General features: G+C 38.4%; 2 protein-coding genes across 3 annotated transcripts; one reads left to right on the top strand and one right to left on the bottom strand.

Moving 5' to 3' along the window:
* The first annotated feature begins 11,978 nt into the window (after positions 1 to 11,978).
* LOC115629573 (zinc metalloproteinase nas-7) lies at positions 11,979 to 13,256 on the top strand. Its single transcript, XM_030526064.1, has 4 exons — positions 11,979 to 12,123; positions 12,201 to 12,374; positions 12,581 to 13,017; positions 13,077 to 13,256. The coding sequence occupies exons 1-4, from the start codon at positions 11,979 to 11,981 to the stop codon at positions 13,254 to 13,256; spliced, it is 936 nt and encodes a 311-aa protein (XP_030381924.1).
* A 275-nt stretch (positions 13,257 to 13,531) lies between these two features.
* Positions 13,532 to 17,506, bottom strand: LOC115629559 (serine/threonine-protein kinase fused). 2 transcript variants are annotated; one of them, XM_030526050.1, is made up of 6 exons: positions 17,297 to 17,506; positions 16,477 to 17,225; positions 15,647 to 16,393; positions 15,440 to 15,590; positions 14,910 to 15,345; positions 13,532 to 14,742 (listed from the first exon to the last, which is right to left on the bottom strand). In XM_030526050.1, the coding sequence occupies exons 1-6, from the start codon at positions 17,405 to 17,407 to the stop codon at positions 14,387 to 14,389; spliced, it is 2,550 nt and encodes an 849-aa protein (XP_030381910.1). In that variant the 5' UTR covers positions 17,408 to 17,506; the 3' UTR covers positions 13,532 to 14,386. The 2 variants fall into 2 exon arrangements, with proteins under 2 accessions (XP_030381910.1, XP_030381911.1); XM_030526051.1 differs by having other exon boundaries at positions 14,509 to 14,761.
* Positions 17,507 to 17,601: the final 95 nt, after the last annotated feature.

Raw genomic sequence — 17,601 nt, 5'->3', positions numbered from 1 at the left:
ATATACATGCATACTTATGTACATATATGTATGTACTATATGTATGTATCTTTCGGGATGTATGTATATGTGTATAGTGTCTGTCCAGCTATCCAACTATTCGCTCGCTCGCTCGCTCGCTCGTTCACTCCTCGATTCGTCTGCATGTGCATGATACGATAGAATCATTGTAACGAAAAAAGGCAACAGCAGCAACAACCACAACAACAACAACGGCAACAATAGCAACAAAAATGTAGAAAAAAATTGCACATTTTATAAATTCAGCAAGAGTAGAAAGTTTGTAATCAATCAATTGTAAGATAACTTTCGCTCTGCCTTGCAAATTGATTCAACTGAGCAGCGTTCGACGCTTTTCCGTTTTCCTTTGCAGTTGCTTCTAGCAAGTTCGTTGCTTAAGTCTTCTGTTTTGCATGCGCGAAGAGCAACACAAATAAGCGCCCATATCGGCAATGAGCCGACGTTAATTTCTAGTAACTTCTATAGCGGAAAATCTCTCTTACAAAAATGTTCTAAGCTGTTGTCTTTTTATCTATGTAGGAACAGGGGCCCTAACATCGAAATTACCCTTCAAAGATAACTAATACAACACAATAGACTTTCCTTAATTTACGAGCATCGAAACAGGCAAAAGTATTGAAACTTTCATTCATTCCATAAACTAACAATTATTTGAGAATGTATTTTTAATGTTTGGCTATTTTACACAATTATTATTTTAAACTGATAGATTAGTTGATTTAGCAATATTGTTATAGTGCAAGCATTATTTCACACTTTTCATGGTGCTTTGTTTTTTGTTTGGTGCTTGAACAACTGATCTATTTATAATTGTAGTTGTTATTTATGTTTCTATGACGTTTTTTGCTTACTTACAAGTATATTGGTATATTGTAGTATATACAAGTATAGTTTAATACACTTTACAAAACTTGTATTAGGTTTTCCTTGAATATTCATGTATCCATTTTATATTTTATGTATTAATTTAATATTTTAATTTTATGTTTTAATTTATGTTTTAATTTTATATTTTGATGGCAAATTTCAATGATATATTTTATTTGCTCTATTTGTATTTTTAAATTTAAATTCTAGAATTCAATTTGTATTTTTAAATGGCTATAGAAAATGCCCGTAGTATAACTTAATTTATTTAATGCATTTTATATTTTATTTTATATAATTTTATAATTTATTGTTATTTGACAAATTCTAATTTCATTTTCTATTTTAATTTTATATATGTATTTTTTTATTTTATTCTATTCTTTTATTTATATTATATATTTTGAACTTTAATATTAAATTTTTCTTTTTAATTATTTTTTATTTGTATAAGTTCATTTTTAAAATTTTATTTTTAATTTTGTCGTTTAATTTTATATGTGCATTTTAAATGTTGATTTCATATTTGAATTGAATACTTTAATGCTCGTACACCCCGAAATTGTTGTATTTCCACAGCATCTGTTTTTAGTGTAGCTTGAATAGGTATTTTTTCATTTTTTAATAATTTGCTAGCTTCAAAAACTCGGTTAAAACCCATCGAGGGAAGTTTCTAGGCGTTGATTGAAATGATTGCAGTGCAAGTCCTTGCCATGTTTGGGGCTTAATTGAACTCTTCGCAAATCTGTATAACAAATGCACAAACGTGAGTATTTGTGTATGCATGTGTGTATGTATGTATGGAGTATGTATGTGAGTATGTACTCGTATGTGTGTATAAACATTTTAGCTTAAGAGCCTGATGGCCACACATGGACTTTTCAATACTTTCGCCTAAAGCGCTAAAACAAATTTCACCAATTAAACTAATTTTTAATTGACTATAGAAATTTCTTGGAAAAAGTCTACCAACCAAATAAATGTCGCTATCAACACCAACACCAACAACAGCAACAAATGGGAAGCAACGCACAGAGACAACATAAAACGCATTTCGCATCAATGTCGGAAAAGCGCACAAACGAAACACAAAAAAAATAATAATAAAAAAAACGAACAACAAAAAATGGGTAAAAATTGCAGCGTACAAAAAATAATAATAAAAAAATAGAAAAAAAAACATGGCAAATCATTGCCACCAAATGCAGTCATTCATGACGCCTCTGCCGCTGCCACTGCTGGCGCTGGCGTCGCTGCTACCAATGGCACTGCCAATACGCCAACCACTGCTGCATTTGCTGCTGCTGCTGGTTGTTGCTGTTGTTACACTACTGACACACTGACTGTTGCTGGTGCTGTTGTTGCTGTTGCTGTTGCTGCTATTGCTGGAAGCGGCATGCAACAGTATGTGGTTGTTGTTGTTGTTGTTGGTGGTGCTGCTGCTTGCTGCTGCTGCTTGCTGGCGCAAATTTGTGACCATGAACGTGAAAAATCACCAAAGTGAAAAATAATTGATTCCGGAAGGAAACTGCCGCAACTGGTTTCTGTTGTTTGTTTTTTTTTTTGTTGCCGTTGTTGTTTCTGTTGCTGTTGCTGTTGCTGTTGATTTCATTTTTTATTTTTCTCATTTGTTTTTTCTTTGCCTTGAAACATTTTCAAATGCTTTTTTGGGTTTGTTGTGGCTGCTGTTGCTGCTGTTGTTGCACTTTGCATTTGGTGTCGTAACGCTCACTATTTTTGCTTTCCTGACGGGAGAAATTGCGGCTTGTCGCACATTTCTGGTCTATTAAACAAAAGCAACCAGCAACATCAGCAGCAGCAGCAGCAGCAACAACAACAGCAGCTGAAACATCATTATTATTATTATTGTTTTTTTTTTTGTTGTTGTTGTTGTTGTTGTTGTAATGTTTTTGTGTTGTTTGCATTTGTTGTTGCTCAAATTTCCCAATGATTAGATTGTTGCTGCTGCACTTGAGTCTTGACATTTGCAGTCGCAGTCGGTGACTGCCTGACTGGCTGACTGTCGCTTGCCTTATTGCCTGGCTCACTGCCTGGCTGAGTGACTGAATGAATGGCTGAGTGGCTGATATGTTGATGACAGTTTTGTGTCAGCGACGCGTTTTGTCGGTCGCTCATCGAAGTTTTTGTTATTTTATGGGCACCATGCACTGCTATTGTTGTCGTGATTGTTGTTGGCGTTAAAAGGAAATGGAGAAATCTGGCCAACCAACATCAGCATCAACAACAACATCAACATCATCAACAAATTCAATGCCAAATGGCAAAAAATATAAAATGCAACAACGCCACCAGACGCCCCAATAACGCACTCACAACATAAGGAAATTATTAGGTACAAAGCAATACGTACGAATTCTTACTGGAAACAATATCGGGCCATTCACTATAGTCGCAATAAGTGACAAAAAACAAGAAGGACATTTATCATATAGATTTCCAAGCATAATCAAGGTCCCATTCATCATCTGCATCTCCTAAGGCCACTGGATGCCTAGTCCAAGAAGAATGCAAAATTTTGTCATTACCGAACAGTAACAAAAACATTTGATAACATTTTCTGTCCCCCCTTTTTCACACACATTAATACTCTTTCTATATCAAATATAAATTTTAAATCACAGTCATTGAAGCTTTTGTTTGCAGACTTTAATTGCTGAGAGTTAACCTAATTTTCAAACTTTTAATAATATAGCAACACAGAAAATAAACAGATTTTTACAACATTACATCTAAAAAAATCATCCTATCTATCCTCTTCTTGAGGACAATATTTTTGCTATATTTATTTATTGGTAAAGGGATCATGAAAATCCTGAGACCAGCGACTCATAAATCCACGGCTTAGATTAGCCTTGTTTGCAGCAGTTGAAGTGTGAAGATTGAAGTTAAATTTGGCATCAGAAATTCTACTATAACCAACTATGTATACTATATATGTACATATACGTTGCAATGCAGATTTAAAAATTAAATAAAAACGTAAAGAAAATTCCACAATAGACATTATTCTTTTGAATAAAGGAAATAAGTAAAGATATATTCATTTGAATAATATAATTAACTATGTGACTAGTTAGATAATTATTGCACGACATCATGTTCTTCTAGGGGTTAGGAATATCCTAACAAATGAAAACGTATATGAAATCGATCATGAAAGTCAGCCTAACTATTTGGGAGCGCTAGCCACAATAAAGTAAAGGCATTACCTCGCTTCCAAGCAAAAACATTGAGGCTGAGCATCAACATAATTTTCTAACTTTTAATAATATGTAAAGCAAGACAGAAAATAAACAGATAAACTGATAAATAAACAGAGCCTCGCTGCTCACGATAACATGTTGGCCATTAGTTGGCAATAGTCAACACCAATGACGGACCTTAATGGTTTTCGAATACGAAGAAAATAAATAAATTCCCATTTCATTTTTGAAATTAGATTTTTGTGCTAAGCTAAATCTTAGCTTTATCAATCTGGGTTAGGTTTGATTAAAATTTTTTAAATTATGTGCAATTGAAAGTGAATTCTGTCGAAATGGTAGAGATTCTTTATATGTATAGGGAAAAACTAAAAACCTATTTTGACCAAGAACTTACTTCATTTTCTTCTCTTCATCTTTTTTGACAAAGGCTTTAGGAACCCCAAATCAAGTCAAAGATGTTACAATGAAGATGCATTTAAAAATTGTTGGACACTACATATTTACCCCACTTGAGGGCTGACAACATTACAGTTTTCTAGCTCCAGTTGTCTTCTATGGGCGCTGAAGTATTATACAAGTAAGTAGTATACATGGGAGCTTTTAAATTAATCGATTAACAGGCTAGTTAAGACTAATCTGGCAATTCTGCTTTAAAAACTTCCGTTGTTCATAATCATAAGTTTATTGTATGTTTAGAAATCATTTGAAGCATTTGTTAAATATGCATTTATAATTTTTCCAAAGGTTTGTTTTAATTTAGGCTCTTGTGAAAGGCTTGTACTGGACGGACACCTCAGGCCGCTAGTACTGGACACTTCGACGAGGGCAGCTTTGGCTTTCTATATGCGGGAAGAACCACTCCCATCCAGACTTTTCACGAAGGAACGTGACTTAAGCTTCTTGTTTCCCGCCTTCTTCTTCTTGCTACGAACTGGACGTGCATCAATGTCCTCATCGCCACAATCTGGCATGACATAGTCGCGAATGTAAGCGGACACATTCAAAGGTTCCGGGGGTTTCGGATTCAACATCTGGCGCTGCAACTCATCAACCGACGATAGGGTTGACTTATCGGGCACATCGCGCAGCAGAAAGTCGAAAACCTCGAGTGGGGGCATTAAGACGACTCCGACGCGACGGCGGCGGCCAGTCGATTCATTTATTTCTGAGCCTGCAGTGCCTTGAGAGATGTAGCCGTCATTCGGCTCCAAAGCAGGAGCTGAAGCGTTAGCTTCGTTCCCATTGTCCTTCACCTCGTCTTCCAATTTCAATTCTTCCGACTCTTTACCATCGGGCGAGTTGAGCGCATTATTCAGTCTAGTGCTAATGCGATCCAACTTCTCCAGTGCGGCAACATCTTCTTTCTTCGAGTCATCGCCTACATGAAGAACTGAAACCAGCTTTTGGGAGAGACGATTGAGTTCCTCAAAATTAGCTGGGCGCTTAGTTTTCAAAAAGTTCGCGGTAATTAGCTCGTTCATATTTTAGTTTCTGGTTTTCACAATGTCTGCTTGGAAAAATTGTGTAAAATGACTTTTTGTTCTACCAATTGTCAAAAGCACTGAAAATTCTATTCAAATATGGCGTGTCGTTGTGTAAAACTGTCAAAGCAGTGCTGGGAAGCGCATGCTTGAACGGAAATCGAATCGATAATTTCGATGACCATCTCTAACAACCAATTGACCAGATAACAAGTGTCGCGGCACCGAGAAAAGATCCACACTGGCGTCCAGTTTGCTAATTTTCCACTGTATCAAAACGTTTTCACTCAGCTGAGTGCAACTATCACATGAATGTTATTCGTAATCGCCCTTTTTTGCGTAATTACTGACCGTAATTCCGCAGCATGCGAAACAGCTTTCAGTTATAATTAATGTATTAACAGGTATAGACAATACTTTACAACACTGCATTTTGAAACATTCGGAACAAAGACGTTCGTTCACTGCGTGAAATTTCTGATATTCAAAATATTTTGAATTTTCTTCGACCCACACATGGGACTATATGCCATTTGGGGTGTCCTCATGCCCCACACTTGGCCCCAAATCGTGCATACTCCTATAAAAACTCCAATAAACTAACTTTACCTGTTTAATGATTGTGCAAACAGTACACGAACGCCGGCATCTAACTTAGTGATGCGCGCGTGCGGCTGTATAGGGCAAGGATTTACAAAGCACGATAATCTTTAAATTATTTAAGTGCGTTTTAAAGCAGTTACAGGAAATATAGCTACACAAATAATTTTCTACCATTTCTTTATTGCAAGTATTTGTTTTTCATATTTGCTAATCACGAGTCATGAAAAATGTTCTTGAATAGTCAGAATTGTGGAACAACTAGTCGAACGAATGAGAGGAAATACAAAATAACGGACTTTTAGCTCGGAAAATTATTGGATGTGCCTAGAAATATGTCCTCATTTAAAAATGTAGTCATCAGTTTCTTAAAACCATTATGATTTCTTGTTGCAGAAAAAATAAAAAGCAGATTAAGATGTTCCTTCTTTTAAGCCTGTTTTACTTTTGGAATACCTCGAACCATCTGAGCGAATGGAATTGATTGCCACTGATAGCTTAAGTTTGAATATGATTGGTATAATCTACGAATAAACTCACACATATATGATTGTGGATTCAATGAACGGTAGACCTTTAAACTGTTGAAGATGCGAGTTGAGTGAATCGAACCATTCTTCATTATTATTTACAAAATAGATGGCACTTGAATGTTGGATAGTCGTGTCTAATTTTCTAATATGCATTTTATTTGCATGCCACTCAGTCGTGTCACGCAGTCATCTCTAGGCAGAGAGTGCACAAGAATCAAAGGCATCGTCATCGGCATTGCATTTCTGGGTCATTGGCGCAGAAAGTGACTGCCGGCCATGAACGGGCTGCGGAAAAGTGAAAAACAACAACAGTGGCAACATTGCTAAGGACCCAATGCAGTTCCAGTCACGATTTGGGGACAACAACAACAACAGCAGCAAGAGCAACAAAAACAACCACGAGATGCTTGATTCAACAATTGTCTATAAGTATTTACGAGGCAACGCCGACTGCAAATGTTCTCTTGGCATGTGTGGGTTTGGAGCAGGAAGTCAATTACCGCTCTAAGGAAAAGATGCTGATGTTTATAACGTTGTTGTTATTGTGGCTATTGTTGTTTTTGCTCTTGGTGTTGTTGTAACTGCATGTTGTTGCTGTTGTACTTGGCACTCAGCCAGCCAGCTAGCGAGTCGTTGAAGCTAAACGCTTTACGGTGGTGCAATACGCAAAAATATTTGTCAAAAATGGAATATATTTTGCTAATACTTGTATATGGTTGAATCATAAATTTAAACTTACATTTAAATATAAGGCAGTTGAATTGTAGAGAATTGAGGAGAACTCTAAATCTAAATCTTGAAAATATGTTCTCAAATTTTTAACTTCCAATTCGTTTATTCAACTTTCAATTTGTTCTACAACTTCCTTTTAGTTCAATCAAAAGCTAAGTGAATTATGTGTTATATCAGCGACAAGTTGTTTATTTCAACTCAAATCTATTTATTTATTTGTAATTGCTTAGAAAGGGCTTAACTTTAGCAAATTTTCTACAGCTTTTACTTTGCGTGTGTTGCCATTCAATATTTCGTTTTTCAAATCATAAAGGGCTGGTCATTAAATCACTGTTTGATTTTATTAGTTATGGCTATTTCTTTAAGCCATTATCGATGTTATTCCCGAAACATTTTTGTTCTTGGTGGAAAAGTGTTTGTGAGCCACTGTGCGCTTGTCTCAAATTTGCAATCTCGGCGCGCGCGCGAAACTTTCTCAATTGAAAATTGCATTTGGACGATGACGATGACGCGACGCTGGCAGCGATTTCCCTCGAATTTTCCGCAGTCGCTTGGCTTGTTCAGCACCAGCGTCTTTAGCTGTTTCTTTAGCTTCAGCAACAGCTCTGGCTGGAAGTCGTTGCCATTTTGCCGCTAGCCGTTAACCGAAAAAAAGTGTGTCAAGTTTTCGACAAAGATCAAGCACATCTCAGATAGTAACACACACACACACACACAATCACACACGCATGTACCTCAAGAGTTGCTGTTTCTGCATCCGCTGGCCATGCATTTCCAGTCGCCAGTCGGCCGTTGTTGCCAGTTGCTGGTTGCCATGACCAAATGTTCTCAAATTCATTGCAATTTGGCTTAGATTTAGTTGCAATTTTCGTAGCTGGCAGTGAAAGTGCTAGAAAACGTGAATGTGAAACAGTCAAAATGATTGGCAGGCAGGCAGCAAGCTGGGAAGCAGGCAAGCACCAATGTGTAGCACACATAATTGGCCAGCACAAGAAAGCGCCATCCAGGCAGCAATTTAACAGCAACAATCGCAAGAAAAGTAACACAACAAGGGTTAAGTCTCCTAAAAAATTGATGATCAATGAACAGTATCCATCTAAACTTGTTCACGGCCTAAGCCCATTTAAGGCAATTTTAAGCAATTCTGTCCAATTTATTTCAATACTAATAAAAACTAAGTACTAATTAAACTTTAGATTAGTCACAGTTAAAATAACTCTATATATTTCCTATAAATGTGTGCACATTTTGAGACGGAAATGGTTTGGTTCGTATGTAAAACGCTGGTTTCTCATTTAAGAAGAAAATTTTTAAAAGTTCCCTTAATCTATACAAATAAAACATTCTAAACGGGCCTAACCCGTTTAACGATCGGCCCAATATGCCAATGAGAACATCCATGAAGACATAAAAACAAGCCTCTGCATATAAAAATACAATTACACATGCAAAACACAATCCTGATACGCTGGAACATTCAAGTACTTCTTTTAAAATAATGTACACCAAATGTTCTATTTAAAAACCTAAAATATTTTGAAACTAAGTTGTTTAAATACTTAGTACAAATAAATAAATAAAACACCGCTCTCCTGTACACTTATCATACGAAGCACTTAACCGAAGGCGATTTAAGCATCGACAGCTCTTTCATTTATATTCTTTAAATAAACTACCTTTTATTAATATTATTTTAATTCACAATACGATTGTAGGCGATATATCATTTGGAAACAATTTTTTTAACTCCACCCTAGAAGAAATCCAAAATTCGTCATTGATCAGCAAGTATTTGATGCACATTAAAACAATTTGGTCCCTTTCTAATATTATTCAATGGAAAAAAGAAACTGGAACTCGTATTGGAGAAACTGGAAGAGAGTAAATTTCGGGCTAACCCGAATCTTCAAAAAGCTTTATTGTACCAATCACACCGATAACAGCTTTATGATATAAGTAGAACACGGATTTTAATTGGGTCATGAGATCGAAATAAATAAAAAATGATATTGATTTCTGCGCCGTTCGTTCGAATGACAGCTATATGGTGCATCTCCAAATACCATGAGAGACTAAGCAGAACTCATTTGGCTTTTAGATATTTTAATGGAATCCCACAATATTGAGTTCGTTCTTAAGTAGTAGGCACTCGGTTCGCTTCATGCCGCAACCATCACGACAGAAACATGATTTAAAAACACTGTCAAAGTTATCACAAAATTTAATAAAGGACAGATCTTAAATAAAGGTTAAAGATTAAGAAAAATTAAATAAATAAATAAAATATTGTTTAATATACTTTCTTCTTTCAGGAGTTGCGTGAGATATTTTATTCTTTTCTATATTAATTTTACTGTTATTATTATAACTTACGTTAATGTGTTTAAAAAAAAATATATATATATATAAGTATATACAATTAACTTAAAAATGAGAGCCTAGAAATGTCTGTTGAGGAGATCAATACGGTGCTATCTACCCAGCCTCCTCGCCATCTAATATAGAAAACATAACTTTCGATCAAATCAGTTAATTAAACATGAATATTGGCTCGACCAACTGACCTACTCCCTGAGCTGCCCATGAACCAGGAACAGTGAAAAGAAGAAGAAACATTAGAGAGCTGTTCAGGCAGGCCTAGACAGACTGCTCAATCAAACAATCGAGCAATCAAGCAATCAAGCAATCAAGCAATCAATCAATTCAATTTGTCGGCGCGTCGTACCCTTGAAAAGTTCAAAGAACTTTTAAGGCACATTTCGCTGCGGCTGCGGCTGCCTCTGCCTCTGCCGATACGCCGTCTAATTTGATTTTCAAGACATCACCTGGCGACGTGCGCACAGTGGGTTGCATACTGGCTGTCTGGGCAGTGGAGGGCCAAGTCCCTACTCAAGCAGCCCGAAATTGGCCAAGAGCGTAAATGAATGCCGTCGATTGTGCTATATATTCATATGCGCACTTTGTAGTCGCTGATAACCCAGTATCCCAGTTAAATATGAAATCAAAAGCCGTAAAATACAAGGAAAAAAATTACAAATTGGAATACGCAATGCAACTAAAAGAGAGAGCACAAAGAATAACAGTGGACACCGACTAAGTTGAACACATTTTTTGAAAAACACTGAGAGTTGATTCCTTTAAAAAAAGGGCCATAAAGCCTGGATAAATAGGCAACACATTTTTAAATGTGGATGAATAAAAAATATATTCAATTAATAAAATAATCACTATTAAAGCTTCCTGGTACATCCCCTTCTCATCACTCACTCAGCAAGCTACACACCAACACTCCCTGATCTGAGGGCATCTAAGCAGCATGCTCCTGAATGCTGTACTGAATTAGTTTTATAAATAAAATAAATATTAAATACTCAATATTATATTATAAAATAATGTTAATAACTGCATAATGGCACTAAACTAAAAACTAGAATGAGATACATTAGATAGCGAAAAAAAGATAATGCATTAGCCAACAGCTAGTCTTGTCAACGACATCATCATTGTTATTAATGCCTCGTTAATTAAACAATTAATATTCCAATATAATCATGAACCTATGACTTAGGTATAAATGAAAAGTTGAATGTATCTATAAGTAATTCTTCATTTCTATGGGAAAGAAAAGAATGGTCCCAGGCTAAAGCTCTAATATTTGGAGCTTTAGTTCTTCATATATATATGCTTAGCTTTAGAACTATTGTTTTGTTTCTATTTGTTAAGTTTTTGTCCATGATGAGTTTATAATTTGTTCAAGATACTTAATGCTTTCTGAAATTCCATAATTTGAGATGAATTGTCTCTTGTTGGATTAAAAATAATATTGCAACTATTCGATAATAGTTGGAAAATTGTGGATATAGGAGCATTATTTTACCAAATTTTTTATGTTTAATCGTAGCTCAAGCAGACTGATTCTTTAGTTTAGTTCACATTTTTCCCACCTCTAACTATTTGTAATTTGCAACGACGCGTCGTACAGTTTCCAAATTTAAATGCAAATCAATTTTAATGAACTACAGTACAACCTAGCCATCCAAAAACAATGGCTAACTTAATTGAATTATGTTTTGTACAATTCTTGAATTTCTTTAAACGAATTATTATTATTGTTGTAATTCTTGTGTTTTTATTGAAAAGAAACTGACATACATAATTGCAATTCTATTCTATTGGAAGTGAGTTTCTGCTAAGCTAAATAGATGATTAGAGAAGGCCTATTATAAAATAAAGTATTTGCGGGCAGAGTGGAATAGTGAAGCTTCACTGTGGCTTCAAGAAATCCGTTATAAATCAAAGCAATGTGCGTGGGCGTTGAAATTGAAAATGCGCGGGCGACGACAGCCGCAGCTTTGTTGTTGGAGACAACTTGGGCTTAGCCATAAAGCCAATTACTTTCAATTGTCGCAATCGCACACACACACACACACATAGGCATTCGCATACACACACACAATGGCCCAATGGATTTTGGTTATAAAAGCGTCGACTCGAGCGGCTCAACATTTCTTTTGTCAATGATGACAGCCACGATAGTTTACGGCCTAACTCTCTCGATGGTCATGACCGTGGCCATGGGCGCAACGCCCCTGGCCCGCTGGCAGCCATTGGTGCCGCCCCCGCCCCGCTGGGGTGCCAACATGCTTATGCTAAGACGCCACAACAGTATGTGGTAAAAGAATACAGATCTCCAGTTGATCTGAACACTCCGCGCCTAAACGACAGCCATTTGGCTCTTGCAGGTCCCGCCTTCGACTTTTGGACCGAGGACAGTGATACGAATATTTGGGAGCACTGCGGACTCTTCGAGGGCGACATAATGCTGCATCGGGAACTCATTAGGAATGGGCTGCTCAACGAGCGACTCATTTGGCCGGATGCGACGGTACCCTTCTACATAGATCCCAATGATTTCTGTGAGTATCGTAACTAAACAAAAAATAATAAGGGAATCAAATTCGGAAAAGAGCGACAACATTTCTCAAAAAAAAAAGATATGTTATTAATTTCATGAATTCAGATATAGAACACCATCTATTGCGCGTGCAATGGTTTTATATTTGATTGATCTGAACACTGTTCTGTAGAAACTAATTCGCTCTGTTTCCTGTATTTCCTGCAGCAAACAACCAGACCATGATCATACTAAAGGCTTTCAAGGAGTATCACGACAAGACCTGCATTCGCTTCCGTCCCTACGAGCAGGGCGACAAAAATTGGTTGGTGATCAAAGGGAACTATTCGGGCTGTTGGTCTAGTGTGGGGCGACGCCAGGGCGGCCAAGTTCTGAATCTTAACACGCCCAAGTGCGTGACTCACGGCGTGGCTGTGCACGAGCTGTTGCATGCACTCGGCTTCTATCACCAGCAGAGCGCCACGGAACGGGACGAGTATGTGAAGATAAATTGGGAGAATATTCTGGATGGACATGCGCACAACTTTAACAAATACGCACGCACCCACATCAGCAATTTTGGAGTGGAGTACGACTATCAGAGCGTGATGCACTATAGTTCCAAGGCATTCAGCAAGAATGGCAAGGCAACCATTGAGCCCCTGGTAAGGCAGTGAAGTGGAATGGTAAAAAGGGCTTATTAAGAAATTTTCCATTTATTTAGGACCCGTACGCGACTCTGGGTCAGCGGCGTGGGCTGTCGAAGAAGGATATTGCAAAACTAAACGAGATGTACGAGCAGGACTGCAATGAAAATTTCTTCTTCAGCTTCGATCGCTTCTCCGAATATCTGAACAATCTTATTGACTACTTTCAGGGTGATATCGAGGGATTTTTTGGTTGAAACAAAACAGCTTCCATATTTGCAAAATACTTGTATAATAATATTTTCGATAAATTCCTCTCACACCATTGATGTCTCAAATTACATTTCCGCATAGACTGGTAATTGAGAAACACCCACAAATACAATTTTATTTTTATTTTTCTAAGACGATAAAAGATAGTTTTATGTTTAGTAGGTATTACATATATAAATATATATATTCATATATAAAAATACAACTGAATTTAATAATAAAAACAAGTACAAAATATTGGAAGAAGGTAAGCGTAAGTTCTGAAAACCTTTGAGGGAACACATCAGCTTTGATTGACTTCAGAAATTTTACACGAGTACATTAATTCATTCGAGATATAGTACCGATATAGTTTTAGGAATAAATGACAATGGCATGGGAATTGCATTGCATCGAAACTTCTTCAATATCTCGAAGAGAATCTACATCAGCTTTTATTATCGGGAATGTCCGATATGGGAGTACCCTGCACCCTGCAGTTGGGTTTTCATAAAAAGAAGTCATTCTCGAACCAGTCTGTCCTGCCACAGCTAAATGGGTTAGCCTATTAATTATAATAAAAGCAAGAAGCATTGTGTTGCATGAAAATAGCAATATAACTAAAGACAATAGAATAATAATAAATTGTAAGAATCCAGAACACTCTAGGAATCGTCAGATTGAAATAGATTTTTTTAGGGTGGATAATAAAACTGATTAAAGAACTGTGGAAGTAAATAGGGAAGCATAATAAACAAATTAAGGGCCGATTTGCTTGTGTAGCTCGGAGAAAAAGGACAGACAGGCGGACATTGTTTATGCATCGAATACCCATGTCTGTTTATCTTTAATATTTGGCCAACATTATGGAATTACTCGTGTAAAACGGTTCGAAATTGTTCTTTGCTTTGGGTTCAGAGTAGTATTTTTTCAGGAATTCATTGCCATCTTGTAGAAAATTTATTCTTTTAAGTATTGAAGTTTTCGAGTATTATAAAATCATTTTTGTCAAATAATAAAATGCTGCTTTTTTAAGAGTAGTATGTTAGAGTATTTTGCCAGGAATCGCATCTCCGAGTGGTAACTAAGTTATTTCATTTTTTACTTAAAACTATAATTCACATATTCTGGGATCTTAGCCCGCAAAGAAACTGAACTGACTCAGCTCTTCGAGAGTTTGCGAGGCTTCAGCACGCAACGCCTCTGCCTCTCCAGTCTCCTCGGCGGCCATTGTCTCCAGTGCGTGCTTGAGCTCAGCACACCAGATACCTTGCACACCACGCAGACTGAACCGCGTCAAAAGACGCAACAGCATACAGGCACGCATGCGCAACAATTCATGATGACTCTGAAGCAACGATGGGAAGCGCACGCGGGTTTGGAATATGATGCGCTCCACCAGTTCGGCATTCTCGGGCAGGTCGCGCAGCACACAGCTGAATAGAGCCAGCACGGAATTCGACAGACGAACGGCGGCGCTCTGCCTTAAGTCTGTCAATTGAGAGAGGTCCTGTTATCATATTTATCTTAATATACAATTTGTATATGAACTGTGCAAATAGAAATCAGATTGAATAGCAACCGAAGGCAAAACAATATGCGAGACAATTCACGTAAAAACTATGTGAATAAGCTATTGAAGCGGTATTGAAACTTACCATGCGTCAAGAAGCTAACAAACATTTCGTTGACAGCCAGTATGGCTAGAGCATCGCAAAATTGTGCCAGAAACTGCTGTTGATGATGCGCCAGATGGCAGACCAGTTCATAGAGACTACAAGCTGTGGTCACCTCCTCCGCGTTCAGCTCAGCGATTGTCCGAAGTGGACGCTGTTGTGAATGTTGCGTAGGCAGAGAGAACGACTGGCTTGCGGGAAGCGAGGCGGCCGAATCGTTCATTTGACGCTGCGAGACAAGCAGTTTGCAGGCATACATCAGATTCGGTACCAGCTTTACATCAATATACACTTTCTTGATGGCATCCAGTGTATTCGGCTCAGCGAGTACAAAGGGAAGTGAGAGCAGCTGAGCAACACTCAATAATACCTTGGGTATGGCCTTGGAGTTGCGCAAAGGCGCCACAATAATGCTTACCTGAAGAAGATTGGGAAAACATAAGTTATAGATGCACATAGAGAGTAGAAAATAAATCGATTGAGATAGTTTCAAATGGTTTCTATTATCTTACCAGATTGTGCTGCTTAAGTGAATCAAACTCGCCATCGATCACTTCCTGTATGGAACGATGTAAGAATGCCAGCCACTCGTCATTCTCAATAGGCGGGCTTTGAGATTCATCGCATGAGTCCCAACCAGGCAGCAAACAGGGCGGCGTATTACTGCAAGGATTAGTCGTGTGAAGGCTAATAAATTACTAAATGGCTGGTACACTTACTCGTTACTCTGCTTCTCATCGGTGGAGTGCATCGATTGCTTCAGTGGTGCGGCAGCAGTTGTAGGCGCGGCAGCAGTTGCAGGTGCGGGTGCCGGTGCAGGTGCAGGTGCGGGTGCCGCTGCGGTTACGAGTGCAGTTGCGTGCTCTTTGGGTTTTCTATTAAGCTCCTTCTGTTGTGTCAGCATATCGGTTGTCTTACGCTGCACTTCCGGATCAATATTTTGACCCAGGCGGACTGAGAAATTTTCCAGATTTTGACTGAGCTTGCGCTTTTCCAGATCTTTGTTACGCGAGTGTTTTGAGTATGCCCCAGTTTTGTGTTTGGACTTTGTGGGGCTTTCTTCTGCTGTTGCTGCTACTATTGCTGGTGCCCCTGCAGCAACTGCAGCTGCTGCTCCTGTTTCTCCTGTTTTTAACTCTGCAGGCGCAATATTGTCGTTTTGATAATTAAGTATCATATTGTTATTGCCGCTGACAAAACAGGTCTGCGAATTAATTAATGGAATTGCATTGTCCACGAACGCCTTTTTAGGCACCTCCTTGAATGACACATCTGCAAAGGGCACTACTACACGATTGTCCTCAATATCCGTTTCGAGCTGCTCAATATCGCTAGGTGGTATGGCATTGATGCTGTCGCGGGACGTTGATAGGTTGTCATTCAGCTGAACAGCCGCCCTCTCGTTGAGCTTAAGCGCAGCTAAGGAATCCTTTAAATCCGATACACTGTGACTAGCCGAGTTGTGGCTGTAGGAAAAGGAAAAAATGTAACAGTTTTATGAGGTTTGCAAATTTTAGCTGCGTTATTAGAGACCCCGCAATACACTAACCTGTGCTTCTTTGGCTTCTTTGTTTCCTTGGCAGCCTGGGGATTAATAAATGGCGAGTTTTGGGCTTCCTTTACCTCAGGCAGATGCAGCAAACCGTCAACGAAGGGATGGCACAGCAGTTGGGCCCAGGACATCCTCATGCCAGGATCCTTCTCGAGCAACCCTTGTAAAAACGAACGGCAATCGCTGCTCAGAGTACTGGGCCACTTGACTTCATCGTGCTTGATGACCTTCGCTAAATGCATTATGGATGGGGCGCAGAAGGGCGGTTGTGCTGTGACACTTTCATACGCGATACAACCGAGAGACCACAGATCCGCCAAATGATCGTACGGCTGCTGGGCGAGCAGCTCCGGCGCCATATAAAGCGGTGTGCCCGTAATGGAGGTTAGCACATGTGTGCCCAGAGTCATGTTGCGTGCTAGTCCAAAATCACAGAGCTTCGCATGCATGTTTTTATCCAAGAGAACATTCTGTGGCTTCAGATCACGATGTAATATGCGATTCGAGTGTAAATAATAAAGCGCAGAGACCAAATGACTGACCACACGACGTGCATCCTTTTCCTCCAAGGCGCCATTTAAGAGCAGATAACGATGCAAGTCGATCAACGCAAACTCTGTGACTACAAACATGTCGAACTTGGACTCGAAGGACTCTATCATTTCAATGATATGGGGATTTTTCAAACGCGACTGTATGTCACACTCGCGACGCAGATTCTTCAGCTCGCGGTTTGTGCGTCCCCGCTGTATTAAATAATAATTGAACGAATTATTTATTAATAGTACTTGCCAAATTCTAAGTAACTACAACATGCCTTGGAAATAACTTTAATCGCCACCACTTTGTCATCTTCGCGGCGGCGCGCCTTGTAAACACAACCATAAGAGCCTTGACCGACCAGTGAGCTAACCGCATAGCGGTTCATTCTGGTCGTTTGTTGCTGTTTCGCAGCCAGCTAGTTATATTTTTCAATAAATAAACTATAAAATGCTTTAATTCACACAAAACTCTAGACCTGTTGAGCGCCAGGAAATGCGACAAAAAACAAAACAGCTCTATAGCAGAAAAAAGAGTTAGTGCTGCCAGCGTGCCAAAAAAAGATGCAGCCAGTGCTGCCCC

The sequence above is a fragment of the Scaptodrosophila lebanonensis genome, unplaced genomic scaffold (assembly GCF_003285725.1).
Source record: "Scaptodrosophila lebanonensis strain 11010-0011.00,11010-0021.00 unplaced genomic scaffold, SlebRS2 tig00000159-arrow-arrow-pilon, whole genome shotgun sequence".
NCBI classification, from domain to species: domain Eukaryota; kingdom Metazoa; phylum Arthropoda; class Insecta; order Diptera; family Drosophilidae; genus Scaptodrosophila; species Scaptodrosophila lebanonensis.
Note: the sequence above shows the minus strand (reverse complement) of the source record. Positions and strands in the feature narration are given on the sequence as shown.

What these genes read in the sequence shown, in the direction of transcription:
- LOC115629573 (XM_030526064.1), top strand. Translation starts at nt 11,979, where the DNA reads ATGACAGCCACGATAGTTTACGGCCTAACTCTCTCGATGGTCATGACC. An exon ending in TATGCTAAGACGCCACAACA is followed by an intron (nt 12,124 to 12,200) that starts GTATGTGGTAAA and finishes TGGCTCTTGCAG; the next exon opens with GTCCCGCCTTCGACTTTTGG. An exon ending in CATAGATCCCAATGATTTCT is followed by an intron (nt 12,375 to 12,580) that starts GTGAGTATCGTA and finishes TATTTCCTGCAG; the next exon opens with CAAACAACCAGACCATGATC.
- LOC115629559 (XM_030526050.1), bottom strand. Translation starts at nt 17,407, where the DNA reads ATGAACCGCTATGCGGTTAGCTCACTGGTCGGTCAAGGCTCTTATGGT. An exon ending in CACTTAAGCAGCACAATCTG is followed by an intron (nt 15,346 to 15,439) that starts GTAAGATAATAG and finishes AATCTTCTTCAG; the next exon opens with GTAAGCATTATTGTGGCGCC. An exon ending in TGTTAGCTTCTTGACGCATG is followed by an intron (nt 14,743 to 14,909) that starts GTAAGTTTCAAT and finishes CTCAATTGACAG; the next exon opens with ACTTAAGGCAGAGCGCCGCC.